The 17,721-nt window shown below is 31.9% G+C and overlaps 1 protein-coding gene across 1 annotated transcript; it reads right to left on the minus strand.

Moving 5' to 3' along the window:
- Nucleotides 1–7,994: 7,994 nt before the first annotated feature.
- Nucleotides 7,995–10,299, minus strand: LOC132722841 (uncharacterized). Its single transcript, XM_060707424.1, has 2 exons — nt 8,338–10,299; nt 7,995–8,072 (listed from the first exon to the last, which is right to left on the minus strand). The coding sequence occupies exons 1-2, from the start codon at nt 10,297–10,299 to the stop codon at nt 7,995–7,997; spliced, it is 2,040 nt and encodes a 679-aa protein (XP_060563407.1).
- Between the last annotated feature and the right edge of the window lie 7,422 nt (nt 10,300–17,721).

The following is a 17,721-nucleotide window of genomic DNA, read 5'->3' on the forward strand; positions in this document are numbered from 1 at the left end:
TATGCTGTTCACATTTTCATTTAACAACAAAACAGAAAGAGGAAGGGAGATCATTTTACAATAATTGTATTATTAGTTTGTTTTAGTTTCTCCCCTTATAATTACGCTTCGCAGAAATACAAAAAACAACATCTAAATTGTCAATGAACCATGGCTAACAAGTGGTTCATTTTTATAACACATGAATGCTTGCTCAAAATATGCAGACACAGACTACAGCACATTCGAGGACGATGTGGGAAGCGAGGAGGTGGGTGAAAAATCAGATAAAAATTATGATACTACAACATGTGTAAAACAGATAATATTTTTAACGACACCTCAAAATGAACATGCGTACAGTTAATATGGTGTCTTATCAAAATGAATAAAATTGTCTTAGCAATTCAAGGTGGGTGACATTTCGATAAACGATGCAAATCGTGTCTGTTTTGTTACTTGCCATAAAAACGACAGAAAACTTGTTATCACTAGTGATTTTAAGTACATGTTATTGACAATACTCATACTAGACATGCGTATTCTTTATACATGCCTTATCAGTGAAATTGTCCTGATAATACAATATACGTGACATTTCAACAAATAAAGATAATAAATCTGATTTTAATGCATTTCTTTTAAGTGTTAATTCATGCCATAAAAACTGATCACAGGTAATTATAAATATGCTTCGTTGACATTTGCTATAAATTCTTTAAAAGACTTTTAAGGACCATGTTTGGAAGCCACTGCAGCTGATTTAAATGAAAGATTAATTCTATTACATCCAGTTAAATGACTATGTCTTTTATATCATACACCATCATTTAATGTAATGAAATAATTCAAAGCTAGCTACAAGATGTATGCATTGACAGCTTCAACTCCAATGATTGCTATGGCCAGGTAGAAATAAAAAATAAAAAAGATCGATTCAGTTAAGTAATATATATTGTTTTTCTTATTTTTCTTTCTTTTTATGAATGTAATTTAAATGACAATACATTATTTTTCTATAGTTTTAGAGAATAAAAATCACAAAAACAGGGATTCATAAGAAATGTCCAAAATAATAGCGGTCAACGCGTCGGACAAGTAATCTTGTCAGGATTTCTGACCGCGTAATATCAAAACCTGTCAGGGGCAAACCGTCGTTTCCTTGAGCAAGAAACTTTACATAAATTGCTTTGCACTGGTTGATTCCAGAAACAGATTCGAGAGTGTTTCAATATGCTTGTAGCATCCAACACATTCGAACTAAAATAAATTTGTATAAACCAAATGCCCAAAACAACACGTAAAGATACTTTATATTACAACAGTTTATTTTCGATCTGACATGTTTTTGCAGCATGAATACATCTACGTTTAAATTAAATTCGGTTAACTTGCCAAGTTTATTGCAGAAACTGCCTATTACATTTCAATTACATTTTATTTTATTGCGATTAATTTTCTTTTAAACCATCATCTATTTTCTTACAAGAATTTCCGTTTTCAGAGATTGGCAGCAAATAGATTAGAAAATCCATATTTGGTAAGAAAATTATCCATCTAACCATGGGTAATCTATTAAAATGTGACAGCAAATTTTAAATGAGAAGTTTTAATTTACATTTTCGTAGAATTTAATTGTAATAATATGTTCCCTCGACGACGATAATGTTTAACAATTTTAATTAAACGCTTCAGTGTTTCAATTTATTGCCAGTTGCACTTCCATGACAGAGATGTGGTAAGAAACTGCGTGTATTTATATGAACGTATGGTTATAAACTTATCAAGGAGAATGTAAAAGATGCTGGAATTTCTTATTAAACATAATTAATGTACCCGTAAAAGAACAAAGATGTTTTATTTGATGAAATAATTCAATCCTTTTTCATTTACAATGACAAAACACGAGAACACTTGGTGACGTATACTTATGATAAATGAACGCGCGAAAATTATTTAATATGAAAATTAACATAAACTTTCTGAAAACTATGTGAACAAGGCATGTCGATTCCTTTTAATTGAGAAATAAATATAAGGAAATTGTGGCACATTAGAAATTTTGGCCACCGATTGTTCATGATTATTCGATTGTTAAGAACAGTTACAATGTAGATGGTTTGGACATGGGTGTAAAAGGTTTAACTTCTCTGACTTGCTACTTAATGCATGTTTTCAATATCTTTTTTTTGTATTTATAGACCTTGTCAAAAATGATAAAAAGGTAAGCAAAAGATTAATAGCATCGATAGTGTCAAGTGTCATACGTTGTAAAGTACTTCATTTTGTAGAAGCAATAAATAAACAAATAATAATGTTTTAGTTTGGTCACGGTTGTGCATACATGTAATACCATATTTTCCCTTTTTGTCTTATCTCATCTAAATCTAATCTTCCGTTTAGAAAGCAAATTATTTATTTAAATGACCATGCACTGATAAATATACATGTCCTAAATTTCAAATTAGAATTGTTGACACTTCATGCCTACAAATTTTGTTATGCACTGACACATCCATTGAGTTGGATATTTCCGTATACACTAAAATAATCTATATACATCAAAAGCCTTTCTACCTACACAATTTAAACATTTACAAATTAGATACGTTTTAATGCATTTCGAAATAAAGCAGTGCATTAAACCTCTTTAGATTTTAATGCTTATGCATGAGACAAAAAAAGTAAAGGGAGAAATAATGGATACAAATAACCATCAGTATTTGATGAATTTACTTCGGTATATGTCGAAATATTTTAATTACATGCAGTCCTATTGTGATTTATAACATTTTAGAACATTAGTTTCTTTCCATGCAAGACTTTTATTATTACCGTATCAGAATAACAAAACACGCTGAATGGATTAATGGTTTAATTAAAGAAAAAATCGGCAATTCAATTAGATGAAGTAATGAAAAGACAACATTGTGTTTAATATAATGGTTGGCGAAGGAATAACAAATTTAAATCTAAAACAGACCTTGACACAAGAATTTGAGATATCTTGTACTGAAAAACTTTAACTTTGAAGAGTTATCTCGATTTGCCGGGAAATCAGAATTTTCTTTAAGGATTTCGGAACAGTGATTCTTTAAATAAAAAAAAATGCGCTATGGAATTAACTGTTCTATGTTACTTATTTTGACTTATCAAATCAAGCACTACAGAAATAACCAGAAATAATTACAAAGAAAGAAAGAAAGAAAGAAAGAAAGAAAGAAAGAAAGAAAGAAAAAAAAAAAAAAAAAAAAAAAAAAAAAAAAAAAAAAAAAAAAAAAAAAAAAAAAAAAAAAAAAAAAAAAGAAAGAAAGAAAGAAAGAAAGAAAGAAAAAAAAGAAAGAAAGAAAGAAAGAAAGAAAGAAAGAAAGAAAGAAAGAAAGAAAGAAAGAAAGAAAGAAAGAAAGAAAGAAAGAAAGAAAGAAAGAAAGAAATTTGGATGTAAAAGATGTAAAGATGTAAATCATTATTTATTTGGTATAATTATAGATCATTATTATAATTTTATACGCATTGTAATCTATTCAAAAGTGATATTCTGTAACACAAACGGCATTTAATATTTAAAATGTGATCAAAATCATAATTCATTCTTCAAATTAGATATAATTTAAAATGTGACCGAAATCATAATTCACTCTTCAAATTATACATAATTAAAACGTTTATATTTTTTCACACCGATTTATGCATGATAATGAATGAAAAATGTAAAAAAAATCGGCGACTCCCCCCCCCCCCATATTTGTCTATTTTGTGATCATGATTTCTGCAAAAGGTACTGCTCCAATCCTGTATTGAGTTAAATCCAAGATATCTTCTAATGGGTGTCTACCAAGTTTGTTCAAAGGGCCCTGGGGGTTAAAATTGGCTCGCCCCGAGCAAAGAGCTAGAGTTTAGATACTAAGCATGAAATATCTTCTAGAGAGTGTCTACCAAGTTTGTTCAAATAAGGGCCCTGGGGTCAAATTGGTCCAATCCAGAGGGGTCATTGTTTTTGCCTTATATGTAATGTATATTGTGAAAACTTAAAAAAATCTTCAAACTAGAGCTTAAATATTTAGCATGAAACATCGTCTAGTCAGTGCCTACTAAGTTTGTTCAAATAAAAGCCCTGGGGTCAAAATTGGCCCCGCCCCGGAGTGTTATTGATTTGCCTTTTTTGTATAAAGTAAAAACTTAAAAATCTTCTTTTGAAAAACCTGACCAGGTAGAGCTTATATATTAAGCATGAAACATCTTCTAATGGGTATCTACCAAGTTTGTTAAAATAAAAGCCCTCGGGTCAAAATTGGCCCTGCCCCAGGGGGTTATTGTTTTCCCTTTATGTATAAAGTAAAAACTTAAAAATCTTCTTTTAAAAACCCAAAGAGCTAGAGCTAAGATATTTAGCATGAAACATCTTCAGATGGGTGTCTACCAAGTTTGTTTCAATAAGGGCCCTTGGGTTAAAATAGGTCCCACCCAGGGTCATTGATTTTCCTAACATGTGTATAGTAAAAACTTAAATAATCTTCTTTTAAAAACCTCATAGAGCTAGAGCTTAGATATTTATCATAAAACATCTTTTAATTGGTGTCTACCAAGTTTGTTCAAATAAAAGCCCATTGGTTAAAATTGGCCCCGCCCCGATGGCCTATATACAGGTGAGCGATTTAAGGGCCATCATGGCCCTCTTGTTAAATTTAAGGCATCTCAACATTTTACATAACTCTCTCTGATGTCGAGAGTAAATTAATTATTTTCTTATCTACTATAGCAAAAACAACATCAAATACCTAGTAATAATGCTTTATATTTGGAAGAAAATTATTACAAATCAATAGAATCAATCAGTATTATATTTATCTGAATCTGTTATGTTCTTGTATAAGGATTCATCAGATCATCAATAGCATTTGTTGCTGTATACTTTTCAAAACGAAACTATAACAGATCTACATTCGTGGTTAAAAAATATTACAAATGGAGTATCATTGTGTAATATGCAGGCATTAATTGACACATAAACTTTTTCTTTGGTTATCCTGTCGGGAAAGAACTTATTAAAATTACTTGCCCTGACCCAAAGCTTGCTTGCCCTGGCCTAAACCAGCAAAGTAATGAAAACCAACAATACATGCATTTGTTTCGCAATCTTTTGAAATTGGGTTAATTTATTTTCAATTCTTGCAAGGGTTACAAATAATTAGCGGCCTATATGCTGTTCAAAGTAATTTTGACATTTTTTGACAAAAATACTCATTACTTCACTAGAAATGGGTTTTAAACAGAGGGAAAAGAAAAGGGGGCTTATTTTGATTATAAAAATGTATCTGCTAGTTAAGTTTTTGGAGGGGTAAGTAATGACAGAAAAAAGTTTTATGCATTTGACATTTGAAATTCACATTTAGTTCTTTCTTCCTCAATATATATAAATAAACATTTGAGTGAACATGATCTTTTTAGGTTTTTTTTCATCCCTACCGCCCATGTCTTAAATATTCCTTAAACTTCTACAAACATGTCTTAATGCATTAAAGATAGGTTGCGAAAATACGTGACAATTTTAATTACGGCAGTAAGTTTCTGCATTATTTTTTCTTTCTAAATTTATATCAAATTCCTTTATGGATATGACTTTGTAACATATTTGCAGAGGAATTGTTTTTATTTTCATAATTATCTTCAAGAGAAACGTTGTTTTTTTTTTCTTTGAGGAAATACGACAATTTTTACTGCAAAAAAGAGCCAGAACTCGGCAAATATTTCAATTAGAGGTGTTGACATATATTAATGTTTATCAAGTCTTGTCAGCCTGTGTCTTGGCTCCTGCTGTGAGCTTTAGCATTGACCGTCTAGACAAATTTCAGCTGTTCTAACACCACACTGGCCATAGCTTTCGCAGAGGCGGTGGGTCCATCGCAGCGGCGGTAGAGTCGCAAAAGCGGTGGATAAAATATGGCCGTTTGCTGTTGTCGGTAAGTATATGACTGAATTTTGTTTTATGTTTTGATGTTTTACTTGAAACATTCAGTGAGACTGGAGCCCACATATGTACTCTTTCAACCTATTACACGGACACGGTGCAATTCATTGCCTTTTATGCAAACACTTCTGTACAGTTTGATGAGGGGACACCACTTTTGCCTAATTTTTGGTAAAAACACATACAAATGTGTGCAAAACGACCCCATAATACAGCGGCATCACATCGAATGAATGATACTTTCACAAATTAACCATAATTTGGAAAATTGGGAAATTATTATTGCCTGTTTATAAAATAAATGACAAAAAAATGTTTTCGTCGCAGACGGCGGTCGATTCGATTACAACGCAGTGCGGTGGGATCGATACCATTTTTGTATATTTTAAGAATATAACTTGACGTAAGGCACTTTTCCATTGAGTACGGTCCTTTTCTTACTTTGACATTTGAGAAACGTGTTTATTTGATGTTTAAAGCGATATTAATTATTATATATACGCTCGTACAAATATATGCCCGAGGTCCGCTTTCATTTTCCTTCATTGAAAATTACTTAAGACATAATTATCATAGAATAATCCACGTTCAACAATTTATTGCGGGTTATTACTAAGTATCAAGTATTTTTGAGTGTGAATGTACCATTCCAGTTAGTTTAAACATATTTATTCCCGAAAGTATATATAATGTACATACATACAAATATATAACAAACAAAACATTTTACACAATGGAAAAGGATGAGAATGAAAGACAAGTCTTATAGAATTCTTCTCCTTTGGCGAACTATATGGTTTGTCTTAAATAAGTTTATAATTAGTATATACTAGACAAGGGAATAAGTATTAATTATACACACATAAAAATATATATTTATATATAAACTTTTATAGAATAGATTAACTACAAGTAGATGTCTAAAATGTAAGAATATATATAAAAGAAGAAAACAAAATAGTGGAAAAGAGAAGAAAAAGGGTGAGAGAGGATTATAGTCTCAATTAGAATGGATCTAAGTAAATCTTTTCGTTTTTTCTATATAATTTTGTACATTTGTAAATATAATAACGTTGTCCTGGTATGTAAGAGATGGGTCACCATAGAGAAGTTTATGAAGGTTTATGCTGAAGTCTTGCAAGTTAAGGAGGAGTGTTCTGCGGACGGCATCGTATGCACAGCACTCGAAAAAGAAATGTTGGGTAGTTTCGATTTGCCCACAATTACACAAAGGGGTAAGAGAAATGTTTTTCAAAAACAGGTGGTGATTTAATGCGCTGCAGTTCGTTCGAAGCCGAGTGTGAAGGACCTGCAGTTTACGACTACCTGTATAAAAGTATGTTGGTGTATATTTTCTGTCCTTGTTTAAGAAAGTTTTAAATGAAGATATTGTAGGGCTGTTTCGTATTATAACAGGCAAGTTGTTCCAATCACGAATAACTGATGGCAAGAAAGAATTGTGGTACAGAGTAGTCCTTGATGTAATTCCTCTGATATCTTCAGAGTTTCGTAAGCTGTAACGGATTGATCTGGATTTGGTATTAATGATGAGAGATAATCTGGAGTTTTGTTCGACTGCATATTGTGAAACATAATTAGTTTGTGTTTATATCTTCTTTCGGATAACGATTCCCAATTAATTTCTTTCTGCAAAGTTTCTAGTGAGATAAGCTTGGTTGCACCAGTTGCAATGCGTGCACATTCATTTTGAATCTTATCAAGCTGTTCGAGTTCATATTGGGTACAATTGCACCAAATTACATCACCGTATTCCAAAATAGGTCTAATGAATGCTATATAAATGATTTCCAAAGATTTACGATCCAGAGAGAATTTCAGTTTACGCATTATATTAACCCTTTTCCAAGCTTTATCAGTTATGTATTCAATATGTTTGTGCCATGTGCAGTCAGAAGAAAGAAAGATGCCTAAATGTTTGTGTTCAGAAACTTCTGGAATTTGTTGGTTAAACATATGCAATGAAGGGTGATGCTGACGATTTCGCTTTCTGGTTACAAGTAGGGATTCCGATTTGGATTGAAGGTGACTAACCACCTTTCTGCCCATAAAGAGATTTTTTGGATGTCAGACTGAAGAAGTGTGGCTGCTGTGTTAGGATGTTCAACTATAACATAAAGACTGGTATCATCAGCAAAAAGGTTTATAAAAGATTCAATTTCATTAACAATATCATTTATAAAGATCAAAAATAATAGGGGACCAAGTATAGAGCCTTGAGGGACTCCTGCTTTCACAAAAGCCCATGATGAGTAGGCGCCAGGTAGTATGACCCTTTGTTTTCTATCAGTAAGGTAACTATTGAACCAAGATAACAAAGATCCACATATACCTGCGTGCTTTAGTTTCGAAAGTAGGCCTTTATGCCAAACCTTGTCAAACGCTTTACTGATATCAAAGAAAACCACACGAACTTCGAGGCCATTGTCAAGTGATCTACAAAGGGTATCATAAATGAAGGCAAGCTGATTAACAGTAGAATCACCCGGGATAAAACCAGACTGAGCAGTAGACAGAAAATTATTTACTTTGAGAAAGTTAAAGATGTGTTTAAATACAAGACGTTCAAAAACTTTTTCTGTAGTGTTCAAAAGTGATATGGGTCTATAGTTATTTGGGAGAGATGTATCGCCCTTTTTGTGAACTGCAGTGACATTCGCCTCTTTCCATGTGATTGGAACTTCACAACATCGTAGAGAAGCATTGAATAAGTCACACAAGGGGGAAGATAGTTCATGAGAAGCCTCGCGTAAAATTCTATTACTTATACCATCTGGACCTACTGCTTTGTCAACTTGTAACGAAAGAAGAACATCTTTTACTTCATGAGGGCTAAGCACAATATCGTTGAGACAGGAAAGTGGTGAACTAAGGTAAGGTGGATCTCTGTTCTCATCGTTAATAGACATTTGTTCTACGAAGAAGTTATTTAGAAGATTTGCCTTATCGTTATTTGAGTAAACAATATTTCTGTTTAAGGGGTCTGTCAGTGGTGGAATGCTACTATTATTTGTTGATGAAATAAAAGATTTCAGAGTCTTCCACCAGTCTTTAGACGAAAGTGATTCATTTTTCAATTTATTAGAGAGTTTACAAAAATAGTTTGACTTGGCTTCCCGTATCAATAATATTGTTTCATTACGAATAGATTTGAATCTTTGCCAGTAATATTGTGAATTTGTCATTCTAGCTTTTTTATACAGACGTTTTCGTTTACGGATATTAACTCTGATTGAGTTTGTCATCCATGGAACATCTAATGGTCTTACTTTAATCAATTTGTTAGGGATGTTATTTTTAGCAATTGTTTGTATCTGATTGATTACGTTATTCGCATATATCATGTATATGTTAACATCTGCATCAAAGCAGTTTTCCCATGTAAAGGTATTTATATCTTCACGTAATGCTTCGTAGTCAGCATGTTCATATTCCCAAACAATGCGATCAAAACACATTTGTCGCGGTTTACGGAATTTCAGAAAACCAAATATAGGAACGTGATACCTTAGTTCTTGTTCTAGAAAGTGATCACCAACACCAGAATGAATAACATTGCTTTTGTTTGAAACTAATATAAGGTCGATCAAAGAATTTGAATGTTCAGTGTAATGTGTTGGTTCATCTATTAGTTGTTCTAGATTGAACTGTTGAGTGATGGATGTAATTTTGCGGTTAGATGAATAACAGTTTACATTTAGATTGAAATCACCCGTAATGATGATGTCAGGTATATTAGTGTCAATGGCTAGACCAATAGAATCTTCAATTAGATTGTTGTATATGACATCTGAGTTAGGCGGGCGATAGAAAATACTAAATAGAATATGACGATTGTTACAAAGAATCAACTCGATCCAAATACATTCTAACCTGTTTAATTCTAGATCTATTCTACGTTTATAGTGTATATTGTCTTTAATGTACAAAATAACACCACCGTGAGCATCCCCAATGCGATCTTTGCGTTCAGGGGAATGATACAAGGAAAGTAATAAGTCTTCTGTTGATATAGAACTTTTTAGCCAAGTTTCGGAGAAAGCAAGAATATCAAAATCGCAGAGTTCTGAAAAAAGGATATCGAGTTTATGTTCAATACTCTGAACATTTAAATGTACGAAAGAAAGATGATTTTGAATATGATTAATTTCCGATGGAGTAGAGGTCATGGATGAGACTGAGGAAGTAGCTGAGATTGGACCAGGATTTGGATGAATGTCTCCAGATACATGCAAGAGAACTGCTAGCCAGGAATAGTACACCAATACAAATAGCAAAGTTAAAGTATTACTGGTAAATTGTATGTTATTATAAACTCTTGTGGTGAATGTCATTACCTTTTTTGAAGAGAATCTGACGATTAACAGTTTATTTGAGGATAGCCAATAATGCATCGAAAACACAAACAATGGGATACTACAAATAAATACCAAAAGCAAAATATGAAAAGTGATTGGAAAATGAAGTGACCTATATATTTTGTATGATTTAATGAAGGCTTCGCAAGTGTTTCGTTTCATATAAGACTTATGAGATGGCTATTATGGCGAGTAAGAACTTTTGCAAAGCCAACATTGACAACTTGTATGTACAATGGACAGAAAAGCATACGTATGCAGAGTGATGGACAACTAAAAAGAAATGTGGATATGAGACTGATAAGAAACATAGAGTTAGGAAAACAAAAGAAAAAGAAAGTACTAGTATCATTAGTAAGTAATTAGTAGGAGGGATTTTAAGGGACATTAAAATGTAGGTAGAAAGTTATTTGTTGTTTAAAGCGGAAGTCCGATAGGACAAGTCTGTAAAATATTGAGCTGGATAGATTTAGGTAAGTATGAATGTATTATTTATTTTGATCTGAAACGAGGATTGGATGAGGTAGGTTTGATAAGATAAGTGTGTAAGTTTATTATGATGGTCTATTCTAGGTAAGTAAAAAATTTGGTTGAAGCTGATTCGGAATAAGGTCAGTTGAAGTATGTATGCAAGACAAGAATGATAATAGACTATTATTTAATCAAGTTTATCTTAGTCTAAAATGATAATCTAATGAGGTGAGTATATATGTTTGTCAGAATGTATGCATGCAAGACAAAATGATATTAAACTATTATTTAATCCAGTTTATCTTAGTCTAAAATGATAATCTAATGAGGTGAGTATATATGTTTGTCAGAATGTATGCATGCAAGACAAAATGATATTAAACTATTATTTAATCCAGTTTATCTTAGTCTAAAATGATAATCTAATGAGGTGAGTATATAAGTTTGTCATTATTTGGGAATGTCTGTAGTTATGATGATCGTATATAATAAGTTATATCAAATATATTGAGGTAGTTTTTATAAGAAATTTTGATTCATAAAAATGATAATAAATAATGTTGTTATTCAGATGAGGTAAATAATATCGTCAAAGAAAAGTAAAAAAAAAAAAAAAAAAAAACGTAAATGATAAATTCAAATAAACATTAGTATAGATAAAAGAAATAGGAAAATAAGATAAATTGATAAACAATAGAGAAGAATTCTATTAGCCTTTTAAGATGAACATGTATGAGGTAATTTTTTACAAATAAACTATGCAATAGAAATTTACAAAATGTACAAGACGCATACGCAAATACTTGTCATGAAAAAAAAACGGACAGCAAACTTTCATACTGGCAAATAAAATGTCAAAATCATTATTATTTCGAAGAAAAATCAATACATAAATCAAATATTGAAGTATGCATGCAAAACAATAGTGGTTATTGATATATTGAAATATTATAAATTCAAGGTTATCTTAATCTAAGATGATAATCAAATGAGGTAAATATGTAAATTGTCTGATCTAAAAATGTATCTTTGGGGTTTGTAAATAGTTATGTTGTATGTAAAATATAATAAGTTATTTAGGTATATTGAAGTAGTCATACATGTATAAGTAAGTTTTAATTCATGTATGGTAAAAGTAGATGAAAGCATATTTAACATGTATACGTTTTCTGATGCAATTAACTAATAAAGTTAACTTTAGATGATGAGAGATTAAATAAACTAAACAATAGAAGTTAACAAAATGTAAAAGACGCATATAAAGTACCCAAGTACAAAAAGGGGAGAACACTCATACTATCCTACTTGCAAATAAAATATCGAAATAATTATAAATTCAAAGAAAGATCAATACGCTTGAGCAATCATCTGATGCCTATCCAAACATGGCTCGTATACAATTAAATAACGAATTAAGAAAAAAATGTTAAATATATAACGAAAAAAGAAAAAAAAATGTTTTTAAATTAATCACATCAAAGGGAAAATATGGTTAACCAATTAATGTAGAAAATATTTGCGATGCTAGTTCATACAAATGATTACACAAGTACGTTACATACATATGGTTAAAAAAAACGAAAAGAAATATGTCACAAAATAACAGAGTTTAAAATATTTAGATTTTGTGCATCAAGTAACACTTAGTCTAAGCGATTATCGGTAGATTTCATTTAGCACGAAAAAGACGAGATTTTGTGTGTCTCTGACCTGTGTCGTCTGCAATCGATGAAAATTAACGTAAAGAAATACAACCCGTTAGATTACCAGACATACAGGTATGTTTGTTTACTTATCTAGGACGTTTATTTTTAACTAGTGTTGTGAATAGGATTTATACATATCATACAACTATAATAAACAAAAATATATACAAAATATTTAGTAGCACGATAATAATAAAAATCAAGAAACTAGTTCGGCACAAGTTCAAAATGATTATCAATTAATTATGAAGAAAACGAGAAAAGAATATCTGAATATAGGTCAAGTGTGATTTGTTTGAAATTAATGTAGTTACGTACTTTGTAAATTCAATGCATCAAAATATTTTAAGTTAAGTTTAAAACAGCAATTTTGAATACATCAAGTAATTTTTGTAAATTTTACTTTTATTCAAAACAAGATAGCTAGTTGACTTAAATCTAAATCAAAAAATGCATGCTTTTAGACTAGAAATATCTAAAAGCTAAAGTAGATTTGATTTTTTGTTTACAAAAGTTATGCACATTAAGAGACTTAATAGAAAATTTACAATAATTAGTCAAAAAAGAAAATAAAATACACGTAGATAGGTTATTGTTTAGGCAATACTAACAGTATATGTAATATAGCTTTAATCAGCATAAATGGTAGCCACTCCGCTACATAAAATACCTGTGATTTCACGAGAAATAAGTGCAAGGTAAGGAAAAATGTAAATGTAGCGTTATAAAATTATTTGGGTTTAACAATGAGCTTTGACATACATACACAAAGAAGTACAATTATATACAAGCTACATATAAAGGCAAGTATGATCATGTACATGTTTAAACAGGACAAATGCTTAAAATTGTATAAGATTTATAAATATATAAAGATTGCAAAGCAATAATTCAATATTTTGCAAGTAAGTTAATAAATCGGTTATAACAATTAGTGGTAGCTGAAAAACTGAAAATAGGTAATACATGGTTATAAACCATTACCACTGCAGAATGTCTATTACCGAGTCAATAAACAGGGTAGGTCATGAACTGTTCCAAGTCACGCTTACAGAATATCCTGTGAATACTGGTTTTATTATCTTTCAGGGCTTTGACAAGAACTATTCCATCAGAAGACCAGGCTCCAGCAATTTTCTTTGAGTTAACCATTTGTCTTGCGTTAAACAGTAACTCAGCTCTATATTTGGTGAGATCCTCATTAACATAGATTCCAGAATGACCAGACGATTTTAGCGCACTTCTCTTTTTGTAGAAAGAATCACGTGAGCGGCGAGAAACAAACTTCACTATAATATCACGGGGTTTACTATTAGGCTTCTTCTTACCTACCCGGTGTGAAATAGAAATGTCATTGGTGGATAATGTAAGGCCAACAGATTTCGCTATTGAAATGACTTCATCATCGGTATGTTCACCTTCCTTTTCGACAAGACCAGAAATCCTCACATTGTCACGCCTACTATACTGCTCAGCAGCATCAGAACGGAACTCGAGGATATCAACTCGATACATAAGATCGTTGTTTTCTGAGCGAAGAGCTTCATTTTGAGTTTTGAGTGAGCTTATCTGAGTGTGCAGTTCGTCAAGTACCCCTTTTACTACTGACTCAACGGTAGACTTCAACATTGACATAAGTTCATCATGTATAGAGTCTTTCAAAGCAAGAGCAATAGATTTAATGGCGGCATCATCAAGACTTATATGAGTTGGTGGTTCAGACGATGGCGAAGAATCCATTGTGAATTTAGTGCAAGTGTTCAAATCTGGGGAAAATTGAATTGTACGATTCTTTTTTGCATTTAATTGATCGTCAGGTGAAGAGAGATCTCGTTTTTTACTTGATAATAATACAGGCGTAGAAATAGAGGTTGAGTCACACATAATAATATGGCATAACGGTAGATAACAGTTATAATAACATGAACTATACACCAAACAAAGTACTGGCACTTGGTATCTGTTGATCAATACAAAATTCAACGAATTTTCGTGCGTAGTGATACATGTATCAACAAAAATGTTCAAGAATGTTTTACCACGATCATCTTATGAAATCCAGCATTCTAATAATTCATTGAAATAACTTTAAATCCATGAATTTGAAGTATAATTGTCCCTTTTAATCCGATTGAAACTATAGAAACATATTATTTATCTCAGCACAGAAAACTAAACAAATGTCCGCCATTTTACCATTCCAGTTGAAAAGCCAAAGTTCTTTTGGAATTCACTTCCCCTGACCAAATTTTAGTTCTCCAGGGCAGTTGGTCATCATTTATTGTCGAGTCGTGATTATATTATCTGTAAATTATTTGATAACAATTTATGCTCAGTAAAGCAAAACAAAAAAGAAAATTCATTGAATTATGCAACTTAAGAAAAATATATTTCAAATGACAATTCTGTGTGTGATGTGCAGAACAATGTACAAAGCCTCAATATTAAGCAAGTATGTGTATAAAAATATTTTTTTACAAAAATGTATTTAAAGCAAGAACTTGGTATATTACTTGAAAACGCCGAGCCGAGTGAAGAAAAACGCGTACACACTATAAATTTATATTCCTTCAACTCATGAGATGCATGTTCACAGTTCAAATTAAATATTTAAGGCATCACACCATATTGGATGTAATTTACAGGTACAGAAACCATAAACACACATTCAGACTTAATCCGATACGAGAGTATCATTTTGTCATAGAATGTTAATGTATTTTGTTTAATGTTTTATTTGTTTGTTTGTTTCATTGTACGCCTTTTTCCAACAGTATTTCAGTCATTTAGGCGGGTAGTTTCCTAACCATCGTTCCTGGAGAGTTACACCCGTACTAGACTACCTTCCTCGGCGCTAAACCACCAAAGCATCTCCCGGGGATCGAACTGTACATGTATTATTAGTTAGTATGGCGTAATACTTTTAAGTATTTACGACAGTATCTTGCATATATGTTGCATATACGTTAACGTCTTTAAAATGTATTAATATAATTATATAACTTGTTTCCGTTTCCGACGAATTTTAAACCCAACATGATACTCAATATTCTATAAAAGTACAACCAAAAGGTCGTTCATTTCAATAAATAACCGGGATTTAAAATGATGCCATAGAAGAGTTGACACTAACTGTTCATTCCTCCAATTTTATAATTCCTGAAAACGTTACAATGCTATTAAGCCTCTCTCTTTTATTTTACAAAATAATGATGATGAAATTGTTTTAAGATAGTTATTAACACGCAATATGTCGTGCAAATGTAATTAAAGTTATACTATTATATGCATTTAAATTAGCTGCTTAACAGTGTATATTTATAACTGTTATGCACAATTCATTGGAGCACCAGAATTGCAAAAATCGGAGAGGGTTTGGGAGAAGAAAAAGATCAACAGTGAAAAATATTAGTACCAATGAATTATTCCTTATCTTTTATGTATTATTTGTTTAATTTTCTGTACTTATAGACAACTGCATAAAGTCATCGTGGGAATAGGTACTTATTACCTTTTGTTTCTTCTGAAAAGTAAAGAACAAGATCTTGTAAGCTGTCAAATATTCGCATTACATTACTATATGTACATATATTCTCAAAACCACCTGATACTTTCAGTATATAATAATACGTCACTGATCCTCCAGGTTTCTAGTGTGCTCCTGCACTTGAGCAATGTGTTAATTGTATATTTATTATATACTAAAATAATCCAACAAATTAAACAAACTAATAGACAGTCTCAAAAGCGACTATGCCACGTGAGTATCTAGGGGCCATTTTCCTTTGGTTAGAGCTTTGGACCTTATATTGCTGTAAAGATGAACCTCTAAACTAACACAAGGGCTAATCCGCAAGGGAATAAGACATTTTAGGAAATTTTTACACAGAAAGAACAAATCGCCGTTCCAAAAAGCGACCATGACACGCGGGTCTGTCTCGAACATGTCCCTTTTGATTAGAGTGTCGAGGCTTAAATTAAATGATTGGCTTCAGGAAATGGTGTTTTTACGATAGTACTTACATAATTTATACATAAATAACAAATCGCCGTTTCAAAAAACGACCATGACACGCGGGGCTCTCTCGATCCCACTTATAATTATGATAAGAGCTTTTTCTATAAAGATGAACCTCCTAACTGATGCAAGGACAAATCTGTAACGGAATAAGACAAGTGTTGTTAAACCTTTTCCCTGATATAAGCTTGTGTCGACGGCTTTTTGCCCCCCCCCGCCCCTCCCCTTTTTGAGGCCTCAAACAGTGAAAAAAAGCCCTATTTAGGCCCCAAACACTGGTTTTCGTTTGAGAAATGTTGTTAAAAAAGTGACCACTTTTTCGAATCGGTCCCCCATCCAAATGTTACATCAGGGGGTTGCCAGAAGGGGGATGTGCCCCCTTCTGGGGGATGTGCCCCCTTCCGTTTGGGGGATTTGAAGGGGGCGGAGATCTTAGGGTAACTAGTAACCGGTGCTGAAAAGCCTTTTACTCTATCTCAATTCATTGAGAAGTTGTGCAGCACTTTGAAATCAGTTTTGATGGAAAAAACAATGCAAAATAGTGATTTTTGGCAATTTTGAGACGTGCCTCCGTTGCCATGGTAACAGGAAATTTACGATTGAGCATGCTGTTACATGGTGTAGCTATGGTGTAGTCAACATTTGTGCTAAGTTTCATCAGTATTGAAACATTTTTCATATATAGTTTCATATATAGCAGTTTGAACTTGTTACATAAAAACGGCCATTTTTCGCAATATGCTCATGGGGTAAAAGGTTAAATGATTAACCTAAAAAATGGTGCTTTTAAGAAAATTCTTAGAAATTTTATAAAAAGAAAGAAGAAATTGCGAATCTAAAATATGGCCATGCCATGCACAGAATAGGATAGCGAACAGACTCGATCTCTTGTGAAGCACTACAAACAGACAGCCAGTGACTCAAATATGACACAATAAACCCTTATGACTTGCAGGATGCGTTTAGGTAAAAAAATACAAATGGCATCCTTTATTAAAAACTATCCAACAATATGTAACTTTTTTATTTGGATTTATTATCTATCTTTACTTAAATACTACGGAAACGTGTATTTTTACCCTGCTCAAAATATTAATATAGTTATATACACATTAATTTAAACATGTAGTTTATTTGGATCCATAATTATTAATGATTTCTGAGATATTACAATAACTAAATTTGTCATCATGGTCTTATATA

Source organism: Ruditapes philippinarum, unplaced genomic scaffold (genome assembly GCF_026571515.1).
Source record: "Ruditapes philippinarum isolate M1 unplaced genomic scaffold, ASM2657151v2 ctg716_1_1_1_1, whole genome shotgun sequence".
NCBI classification, from domain to species: Eukaryota; Metazoa; Mollusca; class Bivalvia; order Venerida; family Veneridae; genus Ruditapes; species Ruditapes philippinarum.